Genomic DNA, 14,823 nt, shown 5'->3' with positions numbered 1-14,823 from the left:
TAAGGATCCTTTAGATAGAAAAATTGAATCTTTTCTAAGAAAAGCTTATCTATGTTCAGGTAATCTTCTTAGACCTGCTATATCATTGGCTGATGTTGCTGCAGCTTCAACTTTTTGGTTGGAAACTCTAGCGCAACAAGTAACAAATCGTGATTCTCATGATATTATTATTCTTCTCCAGCATGCTAATAATTTCATCTGTGATGCCATTTTTGATATTATTAGAGTTGATGTTAGATTTATGTCTCTGGCTATCTTAGCCAGAAGAGCTTTATGGCTTAAGACTTGGAATGCTGATATGGCTTCTAAATCAACTCTACTTTCCATTTCTTTCCAGGGAAACAAATTATTTGGTTCTCAGTTGGATTCTATTATTTCAACTGTTACTGGTGGGAAAGGAACTTTTTTACCACAGGATAAAAAGTCTAAAGGTAAAAACAGGGCTAAGAATCGTTTTCGTTCCTTTCGTTTCAACAAAGAACAAAAGCCTGATCCTTCGTCCTCAGGAGCAGTTTCAGTTTGGAAACCATCTCCAGTCTGGAATAAATCCAAGCCTGCTAGAAAGGCAAAGCCTGCTTCTAAGTTCATATGAAGGTACGGCCCTCATTCCAGTTCAGCTGGTAGGGGGCAGGTTACGTTTTTTCAAAGAAATTTGGATCAATTCTGTTCACAATCTTTGGATTCAGAACATTGTTTCAGAAGGGTACAGAATTGGTTTCAAGATGAGACCTCCTGCAAAGAGATTTTTTCTTTCCCATGTCCCAGTAAATCCAGTGAAAGCTCAAGCATTTCTGAATTGTGTTTCAGATCTAGAGTTGGCTGGAGTAATTATGCCAGTTCCAGTTCCGGAACAGGGGATGGGGTTTTATTCAAATCTCTTCATTGTACCAAAGAAGGAGAATTCCTTCAGACCAGTTCTGGATCTAAAATTATTGAATCGTTATGTAAGGATACCAACGTTCAAGATGGTAACTGTAAGGACTATATTGCCTTTTGTTCAGCAAGGGAATTATATGTCCACAATAGATTTACAGGATGCATATCTGCATATTCCGATTCATCCAGATCATTATCAGTTCCTGAGATTCTCTTTTCTAGACAAGCATTACCAATTTGTGGCTCTACCGTTTGGCCTTGCTACAGCTCCAAGAATTTTCACAAAGATTCTCGGTGCCCTTCTGTCTGTAATCAGAGAACAGGGTATTGTGGTATTTCCTTATTTGGACGATATCTTGGTACTTGCTCCGTCTTTACATTTAGCAGAGTCTCATACGAATCGACTTGTGTTGTTTCTTCAAGATCATGGTTGGAGGATCAATTTACCAAAAAGTTCTTTGATTCCTCAAACAAGGGTAACCTTTCTGGGTTTCCAGATAGATTCAGTGTCCATGACTTTGTCTTTAACAGACAAGAGACGTCTAAAATTGATTACAGCCTGTCGAAACCTTCAGTCTCAATCATTCCCTTCGGTAGCCTTATGCATGGAAATTCTAGGTCTTATGACTGCTGCATCGGACGCGATCCCCTTTGCTCGTTTTCACATGCGACCTCTTCAGCTCTGTATGCTGAACCAATGGTGCAGGGATTACACGAAGATATATCAATTAATATCTTTAAAACCGATTGTTCGGCATTCTCTAACGTGGTGGACAGATCACCATCGTTTAATTCAGGGGGCTTCTTTTGTTCTTCCGACCTGGACTGTAATTTCAACAGATGCAAGTCTCACAGGTTGGGGAGCTGTGTGGGGATCTCTGACGGCACAAGGAGTTTGGGAATCTCAGGAGGTGAGATTACCGATCAATATCTTGGAACTCCGTGCAGTTTTCAGAGCTCTTCAGTTTTGGCCTCTTCTGAAGAGAGAATCGTTCATTTGTTTTCAGACAGACAATGTCACAACTGTGGCATACATCAATCATCAAGGAGGGACTCACAGTCCTCTGGCTATGAAAGAAGTATCTCGAATTTTGGTTTGGGCGGAATCCAGCTCCTGTCTAATCTCTGCGGTTCATATCCCAGGTGTAGACAATTGGGAAGCGGATTATCTCAGTCGCCAAACGTTGCATCCGGGCGAATGGTCTCTTCACCCAGAGGTATTTCTTCAGATTGTTCAAATGTGGGGGCTCCCAGAGATAGATCTGATGGCCTCTCATCTAAACAAGAAACTTCCCAGGTATCTGTCCAGATCCCGGGATCCTCAGGCGGAGGCAGTGGATGCATTATCACTTCCTTGGAAGTATCATCCTGCCTATATCTTTCCGCCTCTAGTTCTTCTTCCAAGAGTAATCTCCAAGATTCTGAGGGAATGCTCGTTTGTTCTGCTAATAGCTCCGGCATGGCCTCACAGGTTTTGGTATGCGGATCTTGTCCGGATGGCATCTTGCCAACCATGGACTCTTCCGTTAAGACCAGACCTTCTGTCTCAAGGTCCTTTTTTCCATCCGGATCTGAAATCCTTAAATTTAAAGGTATGGAGATTGAACGCTTGATTCTTGGTCATAGAGGTTTCTCTGACTCCGTGATTAATACTATGTTACAGGCTCGTAAATCTGTATCTCGAGAGATATATTATAGAGTCTGGAAGACTTATATTTCTTGGTGTCTTTCTCATCATTTTTCTTGGCATTCTTTTAGAATACCGAGAATTTTACAGTTTCTTCAGGATGGTTTAGATAAGGGTTTGTCCGCGAGTTCTTTGAAAGGACAAATCTCCGCTCTTTCTGTTCTTTTTCACAGAAAGATTGCTATTCTTCCTGATATTCATTGTTTTGTACAAGCTTTGGTTCGTATAAAACCTGTCATTAAGTCAATTTCTCCTCCATGGAGTTTGAATTTGGTTTTGGGAGCTCTTCAAGCTCCTCCGTTTGAACCTATGCATTCATTGGACATTAAATTACTTTCTTGGAAAGTTTTGTTCCTTTTGGCCATCTCTTCTGCTAGAAGAGTTTCTGAATTATCTGCTCTTTCGTGTGAGTCTCCTTTTCTGATTTTTCATCAGGATAAGGCGGTGTTGCGAACTTCTTTTGAATTTTTACCTAAAGTTGTGAATTCCAACAACATTAGTAGAGAAATTGTGGTTCCTTCATTATGTCCTAATCCTAAGAATTCTAAGGAGAAATCATTGCATTCTTTGGATGTTGTTAGAGCTTTGAAATATTATGTTGAAGCTACGAAATCTTTCCGTAAGACTTCTAGTCTATTTGTTATCTTTTCCGGTTCTAGGAAAGGCCAGAAAGCTTCTGCCATTTCTTTGGCATCTTGGTTGAAATCTTTAATTCATCTTGCCTATGTTGAGTCGGGTAAAATTCCGCCTCAAAGAATTACAGCTCATTCTACTAGGTCAGTTTCTACTTCCTGGGCGTTTAGGAATGAAGCTTCGGTTGACCAGATCTGCAAAGCAGCAACTTGGTCCTCTTTGCATACTTTTACTAAATTCAGGCAGCGGTTTCAGTTTGAATCTTCTGCTTATGTTTTTTGTTAAACTTTATTTTGGGTGTGGATTATTTTCAGCAGGAATTGGCTGTCTTTATTTTATCCCTCCCTCTCTAGTGACTCTTGTGTGGAAAGATCCACATCTTGGGTAGTCATTATCCCATACGTCACTAGCTCATGGACTCTTGTTAATTACATGAAAGAAAACATAATTTATGTAAGAACTTACCTGATAAATTCATTTCTTTCATATTAACAAGAGTCCATGAGGCCCACCCTTTTTTGTGGTGGTTATGATTTTTTTGTATAAAGCACAATTATTCCAATTCCTTATTTTATATGCTTCGCACTTTTTTTCTTATCACCCCACTTCTTGGCTATTCGTTAAACTGATTTGTGGGTGTGGTGAGGGGTGTATTTATAGGCATTTTGAGGTTTGGGAAACTTTGCCCCTCCTGGTAGGAATGTGTATCCCATACGTCACTAGCTCATGGACTCTTGTTAATATGAAAGAAATGAATTTATCAGGTAAGTTCTTACATAAATTATGTTTTTTTTTGGTCTTTCGTGATTTTATTTTCCCCTGGGTTTTCTGCTACTTTTTTTTTTTTTAAGGTATAGTCTAGTCGAAATTAAACTTTCACGATTCATTTAGAGCATGCACTTTTAAGAGACTTTCTAATTTTACTCCTATTAATTTTTGTTAATTCTCTTGGTATCTTTATTTGAAAAAGCAAGAATGCAAGCATAGGAGCCGGCCCATTTTTGGTTCAGCACCTTAGTAGCACTTTCTAAATGTAGCCACCAATCAGCAAGCGCTACCCAGGTGTTGAACCAAAAATGGGCCAAAACCTAAGCTTATAATTCAAATAAAGATACCAAGAAAACGAAGAATTGATAATAGGAGTAAATTAGAAAGTTTTTTACATTGCATGCTCTATCTGAATCATGAAAGTTTAATTTTGACCAGACTATTCCTTTAAATACTGTAAGAATCATAACTGAAACTTGTCAATAAAAAAAAGGAGGGCATGAAAGTTTGTAAACACATTGAGCAATTTGTAATTTCAAGCGGGCGATACAGCGTTCTGCAATAAAAACGCTTCACCTCAATAGCAATGGTGCGAGAGTACTGCTGTTTATTTCAATAGAGCAGCCAGTATAGTACCCATTGACTGTCCCAGCCACTTATCTGCACTAGAACGCTGAGTGGAGGAGATGATCCCTAATCATAAGTTTTAAAATGTGTTTTTATGCTATAGTATAGTGAACTAAATTAATAATGACATATTTTTACACCATGCATTTTAATTATTGACAAGTTTGCTATCACTTTAAGGATAAGTATACATTTTCATCTGTAGCATAGTATATACAGTATTCTTTTCATATAAATACGGTTTTCTTACATTTATTGCGATATTAACTATGTGTATATACATCCTCTTGACTTTACAGCTGTATAGTAGCTTTTACCTAAGAAGCGTTGCTGTGCATTACGCACCAACCTTTGCTTAGTGTTCAGTAACTATTTGCTTTTAAGACTTTATTTTTTGCCCATTTTATAGAATATGCTTAACTTTTTAGCTTTAAGTATCTTTATAATTAAATTTAAAAAAAAAAAAGTTTTATAATTTTAATTTTTTTTTTCTCCCTATTTGAAATTGATTCTTCAGTCAAAGGTAGTGATATTGCAGAAACAGATTCGTCCTCTGAAGTCATCTTTATGTATGAGCTTGTCCCAACTACAGAGCAACGTGCTCTTGCTGAGAAATTACTTCTGCCTCCAACTTTCTTCTGCTATAAGAATAAGCCTGGCTATGTCAGCGATGAAAGTGACATCGATGGTAATTTTTTAAATTTAACTCAAGGTTGTCAAGTGGTTTTAATAGAGGCAAGTTGTAGTGCTTGTTTCACACTTGAAGGGCTGGGTATTTTTTCCCACAAAAAATTACTTTTATTAAATAAAAATTAGACTTCAAAGTAACAATGCATTAGCCCAATAAGTGCCATAGATATACCTACAAAGTTTGATACCTTGTGACATATAGATTGAACCCACATATACATCAGAGATCTGAAATCATATGTTGCCAATGGAGTGGTAGTGTGGCACAGGGAATGTTGAGGACATGCCAGCATTAAAGGGATATGAAACCATTTTTTTCTTTCATGGTTAAGAGGGACCATGCCATTTTAAACAACTTCTATTTAATTTGTTTCATTCTCTTGGTGTATCCTTTGTTGAAAATAATACCTAGAGATATGAAACCATTTTTTTCTTTCATGGTTAAGAGGGACCATGCCATTTTAAACAACTTCTATTTAATTTGTTTCATTCTCTTGGTGTATCCTTTGTTGAAAATAATACCTAGAGCTCAGGAGCTGCTGATTGGTGGCTTCACATATATGTCATGTTATTGGCTAACCCATGTGCATTGCTGTTTCTTAAACAAAGGATACTAAGAGAATGAAGCAACTTAGATAACAGAAGTAAATTGGAAAGATGTTAAAATTGTATTCTCTATCTGAATCATGAAAAAAACATTTTGGGTTTTATGTCCCTTTAAGTGTTCATGTTCCCTTCATTTTATGTATGGTTCTCACTTAAATCATCGCATTTTATGTGGACCCTTTAACTCCATATGTCGTGGTACACATGCATAATTAAACTATACCAGCAAAACTCTGTAGATTACCTCATCTAAATTTAATTTTGTACTGATTTATAGATTAGTTTATTTTTTTCTATATTTGATTACAGGCTATCTGCTGCTTAGATTACAGGTTCCGATTTGTTTTTGGTTCTCTTCAAATAATTTCTGGTGTTTTGATGCATTAAAAATATTACTTATACTATGAGAATATAATTTTAGAAAAATTTAGTGTAAACTCATACATTTCGGTTTTGTTGTGATTTTATTTTATATACATATATTTTATTTTATATACATATATTTTATTTTATATACATATATTTTATTTTATATACATATATTTTATTTTAAATACAGATGAAGATTTTGAAATCGCTGTTAAAAAACTGAATGGGCAGCTTTATCCAGAAACAGTGGGTAAGATATTTGCATGAAAGTCTGTGAAGGTGTTTTTATATTCTAATGACAACTGGTTCATAAGTGCACCTGGCTTCTTTTTACAGTCACATTGTACAACTGTCAGTGTCCTCCACAGGACCTATTTAATGGGTACAACACCCGGCTGATTTTACTGACCACCTGGCTAAAATTTAAGCCATTGTTAGTATAAAATGAACAGATTATTATGTTTTTAATGTTTGCACAAACATAAACCAGTGTAAGTTAACTTATGCACTCAATTTGTGTTTTGGATCGTTTAGATTTATAGATAGAAAATGTTATAATATTGCAAAGTACCAAGTCGCTGGTAAAAATTCAGGTGTAAAACCTTGTCAGCGAATTGCTTCATAAGATTTAGTAAGATATTATTTTTTTTGTAATCTGATGTTTGCATTTTTTTACAACCCCGAGGATGATTCTTGTATTGCTTTTTATGTCTAAATAAGAATGAATGTTGGATGTATCCCTTGAGAGTGTGCTGTATGAATAAAAAAAAAAATATTACTTCAATTTTAAAGTAGATTTCTTCAGAGCTAATCTAGAGTTGTGTCTCAACATGGCCACTTGATAATGTATAGTTTGGCAAGGAAAAATTCAGTTTTTAAGAGTATAGCACAAATTTATATCCAGCTGACAAGTAGCATTTTGACTTTTCCCCTATTTGTCTAAAATCTGTGTTTTGTGTACAAGGTTCCAGCCGGAAATCAATCAGAGAGGCCGAGAAGGAATGTGTGATTATTTGGGAAAAGACGCCCACGCCAAAAGAGAAAGCAAAAGCAGATATCCTTAAGCTGCCACCTACCTTTTTTTGTGGCTTAAGCAGTGACACAGAAGAGGACAAAGAAACCCAAGAAGACTTTGAATCAGAAGTCAGAAAAGTTAAAGAAGCTGAAGTAAGCACAACATTCTGCACTTATCTCCGCCCACAGAGCAGTGGGCCATTCTTTTCTTATGCAAAGAGGTTATGCGTTCTTGTTTTCTGCAGCGTGCTGAAAGAATTGTCAGGCGATGTTCTTTCCTTGCTAACGATCCCTATAGAGATCAGCATGGCATCACTTCTAAATCACTTACACTCTTAAAATTGGATTGCTCAGGGAACTGAACTTCTGGCACTAGTGAAAAGTTACCTATTTTAGGCGCTTTGGATTTATATCTGTTGCTCTCACCCTCTAGCTCTAATGAACATTCATTCTCTTGCTTCTTTTGGGAATTTTGGTTTCAATATGCAGCATGTTATTTTTCCTTCACTGCAGTTTAAGTAGGTAAAAAAAAAGTACATTTTCCTTTATAGTTCGATATTTTTTCAGGGGGTGAAACACTTTTCTCTTAATGCTGACATGTTGGTTTGTTCTGCTTTTTGTTTTTCATACACAATTTGAGTATGATGTGAATGAATATAGCATGATGTGCTGTGGTTTTTTATATTATGAAGGATGTTTCTGGTTTCTTGTATCCTTTTCGTTCTGCATGTGCTGTTGTCTAAACCTTCCCCATGACTTAGTTGCCTGTATTTTTGTTATGCCATTTATTTTTACTTAATTTTGTTCATTGAACACGTTTATTTGCACGTTTCTACTTCAAATCAAGTAGTATTCCTTTTTTTGTCCTTGATGGAAGCATTTTAGCAGAGTTTTTATATTTGATGTCTGAACTAGTGTGTGTCAAATTATGTGTAGTATTCAGTTTGTGTGTGTTTGCAATTGGTATAGTAACACAATTAAAATTCTCTCTAATATAGTTCTAGATCATGGTTGTCCAACAGATTGTCTGAGGGAAGAAGTTTCAACTGTGTTTTAAACATGGGAGCTACCAAACAGAGGTGTGCATTGGTCTTTAAGATATTGCCTGGGCAAAAAGTATATTCATGAGCCCATGATCATAGTATCAAGCATGTACATATCAGAATCTGCACAACACAGCATTAGCATTAGTTTCTCCAACATAGGTGTGTCCGGTCCACGGCGTCATCCTTACTTGTGGGATATTCTCTTCCCCAACAGGAAATGGCAAAGAGCCCAGCAAAGCTGGTCACATGATCCCTCCTAGGCTCCGCCTACCCCAGTCATTCTCTTTGCCGTTGTACAGGCAACATCTCCACGGAGATGGCTTAGAGCTAAGTTAGCGGCTAAGAATTCTGGGTTTGCTATTGTGGCGCGCAGAGCGCTTTGGTTGAAATCTTGGTCGGCTGATGCGTCTTCCAAGAACAAGCTACTAAACATTCCTTTCAAGGGGAAAACGCTGTTTGGTCCTGACTTGAAAGAGATTATCTCTGATATCACTGGGGGTAAGGGCCATGCCCTTCCTCAGGATCGGCCTTTCAAGGCAAAAAATAGACCTAATTTTCGTCCCTTTCGTAAAAACGGACCAGCCCAAGGTGCTACGTCCTCTAAGCAAGAAGGTAATACTTCTCAGGCCAAGCCAGCTTGGAGACCAATGCAAGGCTGGAACAAGGGAAAGCAGGCAAAGAAACCTGCCACTGCTACCAAGACAGCATGAAATATCGGCCCCCGATCCGGGACCGGATCTGGTGGGGGGCAGACTCTCTCTCTTCGCTCAGGCTTGGGCAAGAGATGTTCTGGATCCTTGGGCGCTAGAAATAGTCTCCCAGGGTTATCTTCTGGAATTCAAGGGACTTCCCCCAAGGGGAAGGTTCCACAGGTCTCAGTTGTCTTCAGACCACATAAAAAGACAGGCGTTCTTACTTTGCGTAGAAGACCTGTTAAAAATGGGAGTGATTCATCCTGTTCCATTGAGAGAACAAGGGATGGGGTTCTACTCCAATCTGTTCATAGTTCCCAAAAAAGAGGGAACATTCAGACCAATCCTAGATCTCAAGATCTTAAACAAATTTCTCAAGGTCCCATCTTTCAAGATGGAAACCATTCGAACTATCCTTCCTTCCATCCAGGAAGGTCAATTCATGACCACGGTGGATTTAAAGGATGCGTATCTACATATTCCTATCCACAAGGAACATCATCGGTTCCTAAGGTTTGCATTCCTGGACAAACATTACCAGTTCGTGGCGCTTCCTTTCGGATTAGCCACTGCTCCAAGGATTTTCACAAAGGTACTAGGGTCCCTTCTAGCTGTGCTAAGACCAAGGGGCATTGCAGTAGTACCTTACCTGGACGACATTCTGATTCAAGCGTCGTCCCTCCCTCGAGCAAAGGCTCACACGGACATCGTCCTGGCCTTTCTCAGATCGCACGGCTGGAAAGTGAACGTGGAAAAGAGTTCTCTATCCCCGTCAACAAGGGTTCCCTTCTTGGGAACAATTATAGACTCCTCAGAAATGAGGATTTTTCTAACAGAGGCCAGAAAGACAAAGCTCCTGGACTCTTGTCGAATACTTCATTCCGTTCCTCTTCCTTCCGTAGCTCAGTGCATGGAAGTGATCGGGTTGATGGTAGCGGCAATGGACATAGTTCCTTTTGCGCGCATTCATCTAAGACCGTTACAACTGTGCATGCTCAGTCAGTGGAATGGGGACTATACAGACTTGTCTCCAAAGATACAAGTAAATCAGAGGACCAGAGACTCACTCCGTTGGTGGCTGTCCCTGGACAACCTGTCACGAGGGATGACATTCCACAGACCAGAGTGGGTCATTGTCACGACCGACGCCAGTCTGATGGGCTGGGGCGCGGTCTGGGGATCCCTGAAAGCTCAGGGTCTTTGGTCTCGGGAAGAATCTCTTCTACCGATAAATATTCTGGAACTGAGAGCGATATTCAATGCTCTCAAGGCTTGGCCTCAGCTAGCGAGGACCAAGTTCATACGGTTTCAATCAGACAACATGACGACTGTTGCGTACATCAACCATCAGGGGGGAACAAGGAGTTCCCTAGCGATGGAAGAAGTGACCAAGATCATTCTATGGGCGGAGTCTCACTCCTGCCACCTGTCTGCTATCCACATCCCGGGAGTGGAAAATTGGGAAGCGGATTTTCTGAGTCGTCAGACATTGCATCCGGGGGAGTGGGAACTCCATCCGGAAATCTTTGCCCAAGTCACTCAACTTTGGGGCATTCCAGACATGGATCTGATGGCCTCTCGTCAGAACTTCAAAGTTCCTTGCTACGGGTCCAGATCCAGGGATCCCAAGGCGGCTCTAGTGGATGCACTAGTAGCACCTTGGACCTTCAAACTAGCTTATGTGTTCCCGCCGTTTCCTCTCATCCCCAGGCTGGTAGCCAGGATCAATCAGGAGAGGGCGTCGGTGATCTTGATAGCTCCTGCGTGGCCACGCAGGACTTGGTATGCAGATCTGGTGAATATGTCATCGGCTCCACCTTGGAAGCTACCTTTGAGACGAGACCTTCTTGTTCAGGGTCCGTTCGAACATCCGAATCTGGTTTCACTCCAGCTGACTGCTTGGAGATTGAACGCTTGATTTTATCGAAGCGAGGTTTCTCAGATTCTGTTATCGATACTCTTGTTCAGGCCAGAAAGCCTGTAACTAGAAAGATTTACCACAAAATTTGGAAAAAATATATCTGTTGGTGTGAATCTAAAGGATTCCCTTGGGACAAGGTTAAGATTCCTAGGATTCTATCCTTCCTTCAAGAAGGATTGGAAAAAGGATTATCGGCAAGTTCCCTGAAGGGACAGATTTCTGCCTTGTCGGTGTTACTTCACAAAAAACTGGCAGCTGTGCCAGATGTTCAAGCCTTTGTTCAGGCTCTGGTTAGAATCAAGCCTGTTTACAAACCTTTGACTCCTCCTTGGAGTCTCAATTTAGTTCTTTCAGTTCTTCAGGGGGTTCCGTTTGAACCCTTACATTCCGTTGATATTAAGTTATTATCTTGGAAAGTTTTGTTTTTAGTTGCAATTTCTTCTGCTAGAAGAGTTTCAGAATTATCTGCTCTGCAGTGTTCTCCTCCTTATCTGGTGTTCCATGCAGATAAGGTGGTTTTACGTACTAAACCTGGTTTTCTTCCAAAAGTTGTTTCTAACAAAAACATTAACCAGGAGATTATCGTACCTTCTCTGTGTCCGAAACCAGTTTCAAAGAAGGAACGCTTGTTGCACAATTTGGATGTTGTTCGCGCTCTAAAATTCTATTTAGATGCTACAAAGGATTTTAGACAAACATCTTCCCTGTTTGTTGTTTATTCAGGTAAAAGGAGAGGTCAAAAAGCAACTTCTACCTCTCTCTCTTTTTGGATTAAAAGCATCATCAGATTGGCTTACGAGACTGCCGGACGGCAGCCTCCCGAAAGAATCACGGCTCATTCCACTAGGGCTGTGGCTTCCACATGGGCCTTCAAGAACGAGGCTTCTGTTGATCAGATATGTAGGGCAGCGACTTGGTCTTCACTGCACACTTTTACCAAATTTTACAAGTTTGATACTTTTGCTTCTTCTGAGGCTATTTTTGGGAGAAAGGTTTTGCAAGCCGTGGTGCCTTCCATTTAGGTGACCTGATTTGCTCCCTCCCTTCATCCGTGTCCTAAAGCTTTGGTATTGGTTCCCACAAGTAAGGATGACGCCGTGGACCGGACACACCTATGTTGGAGAAAACAGAATTTATGTTTACCTGATAAATTTCTTTCTCCAACGGTGTGTCCGGTCCACGGCCCGCCCTGGTTTTTTAATCAGGTCTGATAATTTATTTTCTTTAACTACAGTCACCACGGTACCATATGGTTTCTCCTATGCTATTATTCCTCCTTAACGTCGGTCGAATGACTGGGGTAGGCGGAGCCTAGGAGGGATCATGTGACCAGCTTTGCTGGGCTCTTTGCCATTTCCTGTTGGGGAAGAGAATATCCCACAAGTAAGGATGACGCCGTGGACCGGACACACCGTTGGAGAAAGAAATTTATCAGGTAAACATAAATTCTGTTTTTGCAAGCCAAAACTGTGATATATAAAATTATTAAAGCATTATTCATTTTAAATTTATATCCAAGGACTGTAAATCTCCTTACTGGCTCTGTGAGGAGAAATCCAAAGCAATACCTCAGGTATGAAGGTGGACACCACTGTTCTAGATAATAAGTATTCATGGTTTTTCTCCAGTTATGTTTTATTTATTTTATTAGTTAGTATATTGATGTGCATTGCACTGTAGAGTTGTAGTAAAGACTCAACCAATGCAAGCTCATACTAACATTTCTTTTTAAAAAAAAATTTCTATTGCAAGCTTATTTAACTAAAATAATTTTCTCTTCATTTGTTGTCTATAATTGAATAATGGGACTCTACCTCATTAAAAGCTATGAAGATGGAAATAAATTCAGTAGGCTGGTTTAATTGGTATTTTAGAATTTATTAATTGTAAAGTGTTAAACGAATCTTGTGTAGAATAATAATCATACCTTTGTGGTGGTTTAAGTTTTTTGATTGCGGTTTTCAGGTTTATTGGGAACAAAATGCTGCTTAGATTTTAATGCACTCTATAGATAGTCTTAAATGGGCAGGGAAGTAAAAAATAAACTTCAATGGATTGGATAGAGCATGCAGTTTTAAACTACTATCCAATTTACTTCCATTATCAGATGTGCTCAGTTCTCTTGTTATCCTTTGTTAAAGGGACAGTATATACAAAAACAGTTATTGGCCATTTAAATAAAGCTGTGGTAAATGCATTACTTACTTTCCAAATCTCCTAAAAATGGGAAAAGCCTTGCAGGGTGTTTCACTGCATATGTAGACGTCTTATACCCTAATCACTGAGCTAGGGTTTTTCCTAACTAGCGTGCCTGCAGCCAGGAAGTCACTGACATGCCTGAGCTGCACTTAGCACTATGTATTCTGCTTAGAACTTGCTGCTTTATGCATAAGATCAGTACAGGCAATATATGCACATATCAGTATAAAATCAACACGCTCTGTATGTCTCGCCTACACAAACACTGTGCTTCTGTCTTCTTACTCCCAGCTTCCCACACAAACACACACACAGAATCTCTTTCCGCCTGGATTATATTACACATAGCCTTGTGTCAGGAGTTAGCTTCTGTCTGTAGAAGCTAATTTATTACATTGAAACCACTTGGTGCAACGTGCTGACTTCTTACTTCCGTGCACTAAGTGGTTACAATGTAATAACCTGCAAGGTTTAGATGCAAAATAAGTAATGCATGTAAACTGTAAAGTTTACCTATATTCACAGCTTTATTTAACCCCTTCACGCTCGGCACAAGCGTTTAACATCTGAACAAATTTAATCACTTGCTGCAAAAATTAAATCACGCAATCGTCAATGTGATCACATGATTTCAAAGCCAGGATCGGATCATGGTGGACTGCCTAAGTTGATATCCATGCCAACAGTCCAATCTTTCGTTCATCAAAAAGGGGAGGCTGCAGGATGTTCCATGCTGTCCTTCAGCGTTAAAGCCCATCGCTTTTGGGATGGCATGGAAAGTCCTAACGGCTTGAAGAGGTTAAATAGCCCATAATTGTTTTTGTGTATACTGTCCTTTTTAAAGAGTACTATTAGGTGAGCCAAGGAGCGTGCACGTCAGTGTTCCTTCTAAGGCCCAGCAGTGAAACAGTTAATTAGGTAACCACACCCTTAAATTAGCAAACACTGCAGCCTGCAAGGTATGATTCTCTTAACTGTTTAACTGCTCGGCACACACAGAACTGACCTTAGAGGGAACACTGGTGCACGTGTCTTAAGCTAATTGGGCAGCATTGTTTGAAACATTATTTATAGCAATGTTATACATAGTTACAAACACTGCTGCCATAGATTGTTAAAAAAAAAAACTATCTTTAAGCTTCAAAAAAGGCTACCAAGAGAACAAATCAAAATAGATAATACAAGTAAATTGAAAAGTTGTTTAAAATTGCATGCTCGATCTAAATAATGAATGTTTAATTTTGACTTTACTGTCCCTTTTAAATACATTTACATAACAAACCATTTTAAGTACATACAGTGGATATAAAAGTCTACACACCCCTGTTAAAATGTCAGGTTTCTGTGATGTAATAAAATGAGACAAAGATAAATCATTTCAGAACTTTTTTCACCTTTAATGTGACCTATAAACTATGCAACTTGATTGAAAAACAAACTGAAACTTCTAGGTCGAGGGAAGTAAAAATAAAAAGCTAAAATAATGTGGTTGCATAAGTGTGCACACCCTCTTATAACTAGGGATGTAGCTGTGTTTAGAATTGAGCAATCACATTCAAAATCATGTTAAATAGGAGTCAGTACACACCTGCCATCATGTAAAATGCCTCTTCAGATTAACCCCCAAATAAAGTTCAGCTGTTCTAGTAGGTCTTTCCTGACATTTTTTTAGTCTCAACCTACAGCAAAAGCCAT

The 14,823-nt window shown here is 39.1% G+C and overlaps 1 protein-coding gene across 1 annotated transcript in view; it reads left to right on the top strand.

The window, feature by feature from the left end:
• LOC128652506 (E3 SUMO-protein ligase RanBP2) overlaps nt 1-14,823 on the top strand; it is a 715,575-nt gene that overhangs the window by 489,203 nt on the left and 211,549 nt on the right. Inside the window, exons 19-21 of the mRNA XM_053705441.1 lie at nt 5,109-5,279; nt 6,447-6,506; nt 7,221-7,423. Of these exons, the coding sequence (XP_053561416.1) occupies nt 5,109-5,279; nt 6,447-6,506; nt 7,221-7,423 (434 nt within the window). The remainder of the gene's footprint in view (nt 1-5,108; nt 5,280-6,446; nt 6,507-7,220; nt 7,424-14,823) is intronic.

This window comes from Bombina bombina, chromosome 3, assembly GCF_027579735.1.
Source record: "Bombina bombina isolate aBomBom1 chromosome 3, aBomBom1.pri, whole genome shotgun sequence".
In the NCBI taxonomy this organism is placed as follows: Eukaryota; Metazoa; Chordata; class Amphibia; order Anura; family Bombinatoridae; genus Bombina; species Bombina bombina.
Note: the sequence above shows the minus strand (reverse complement) of the source record. Positions and strands in the feature narration are given on the sequence as shown.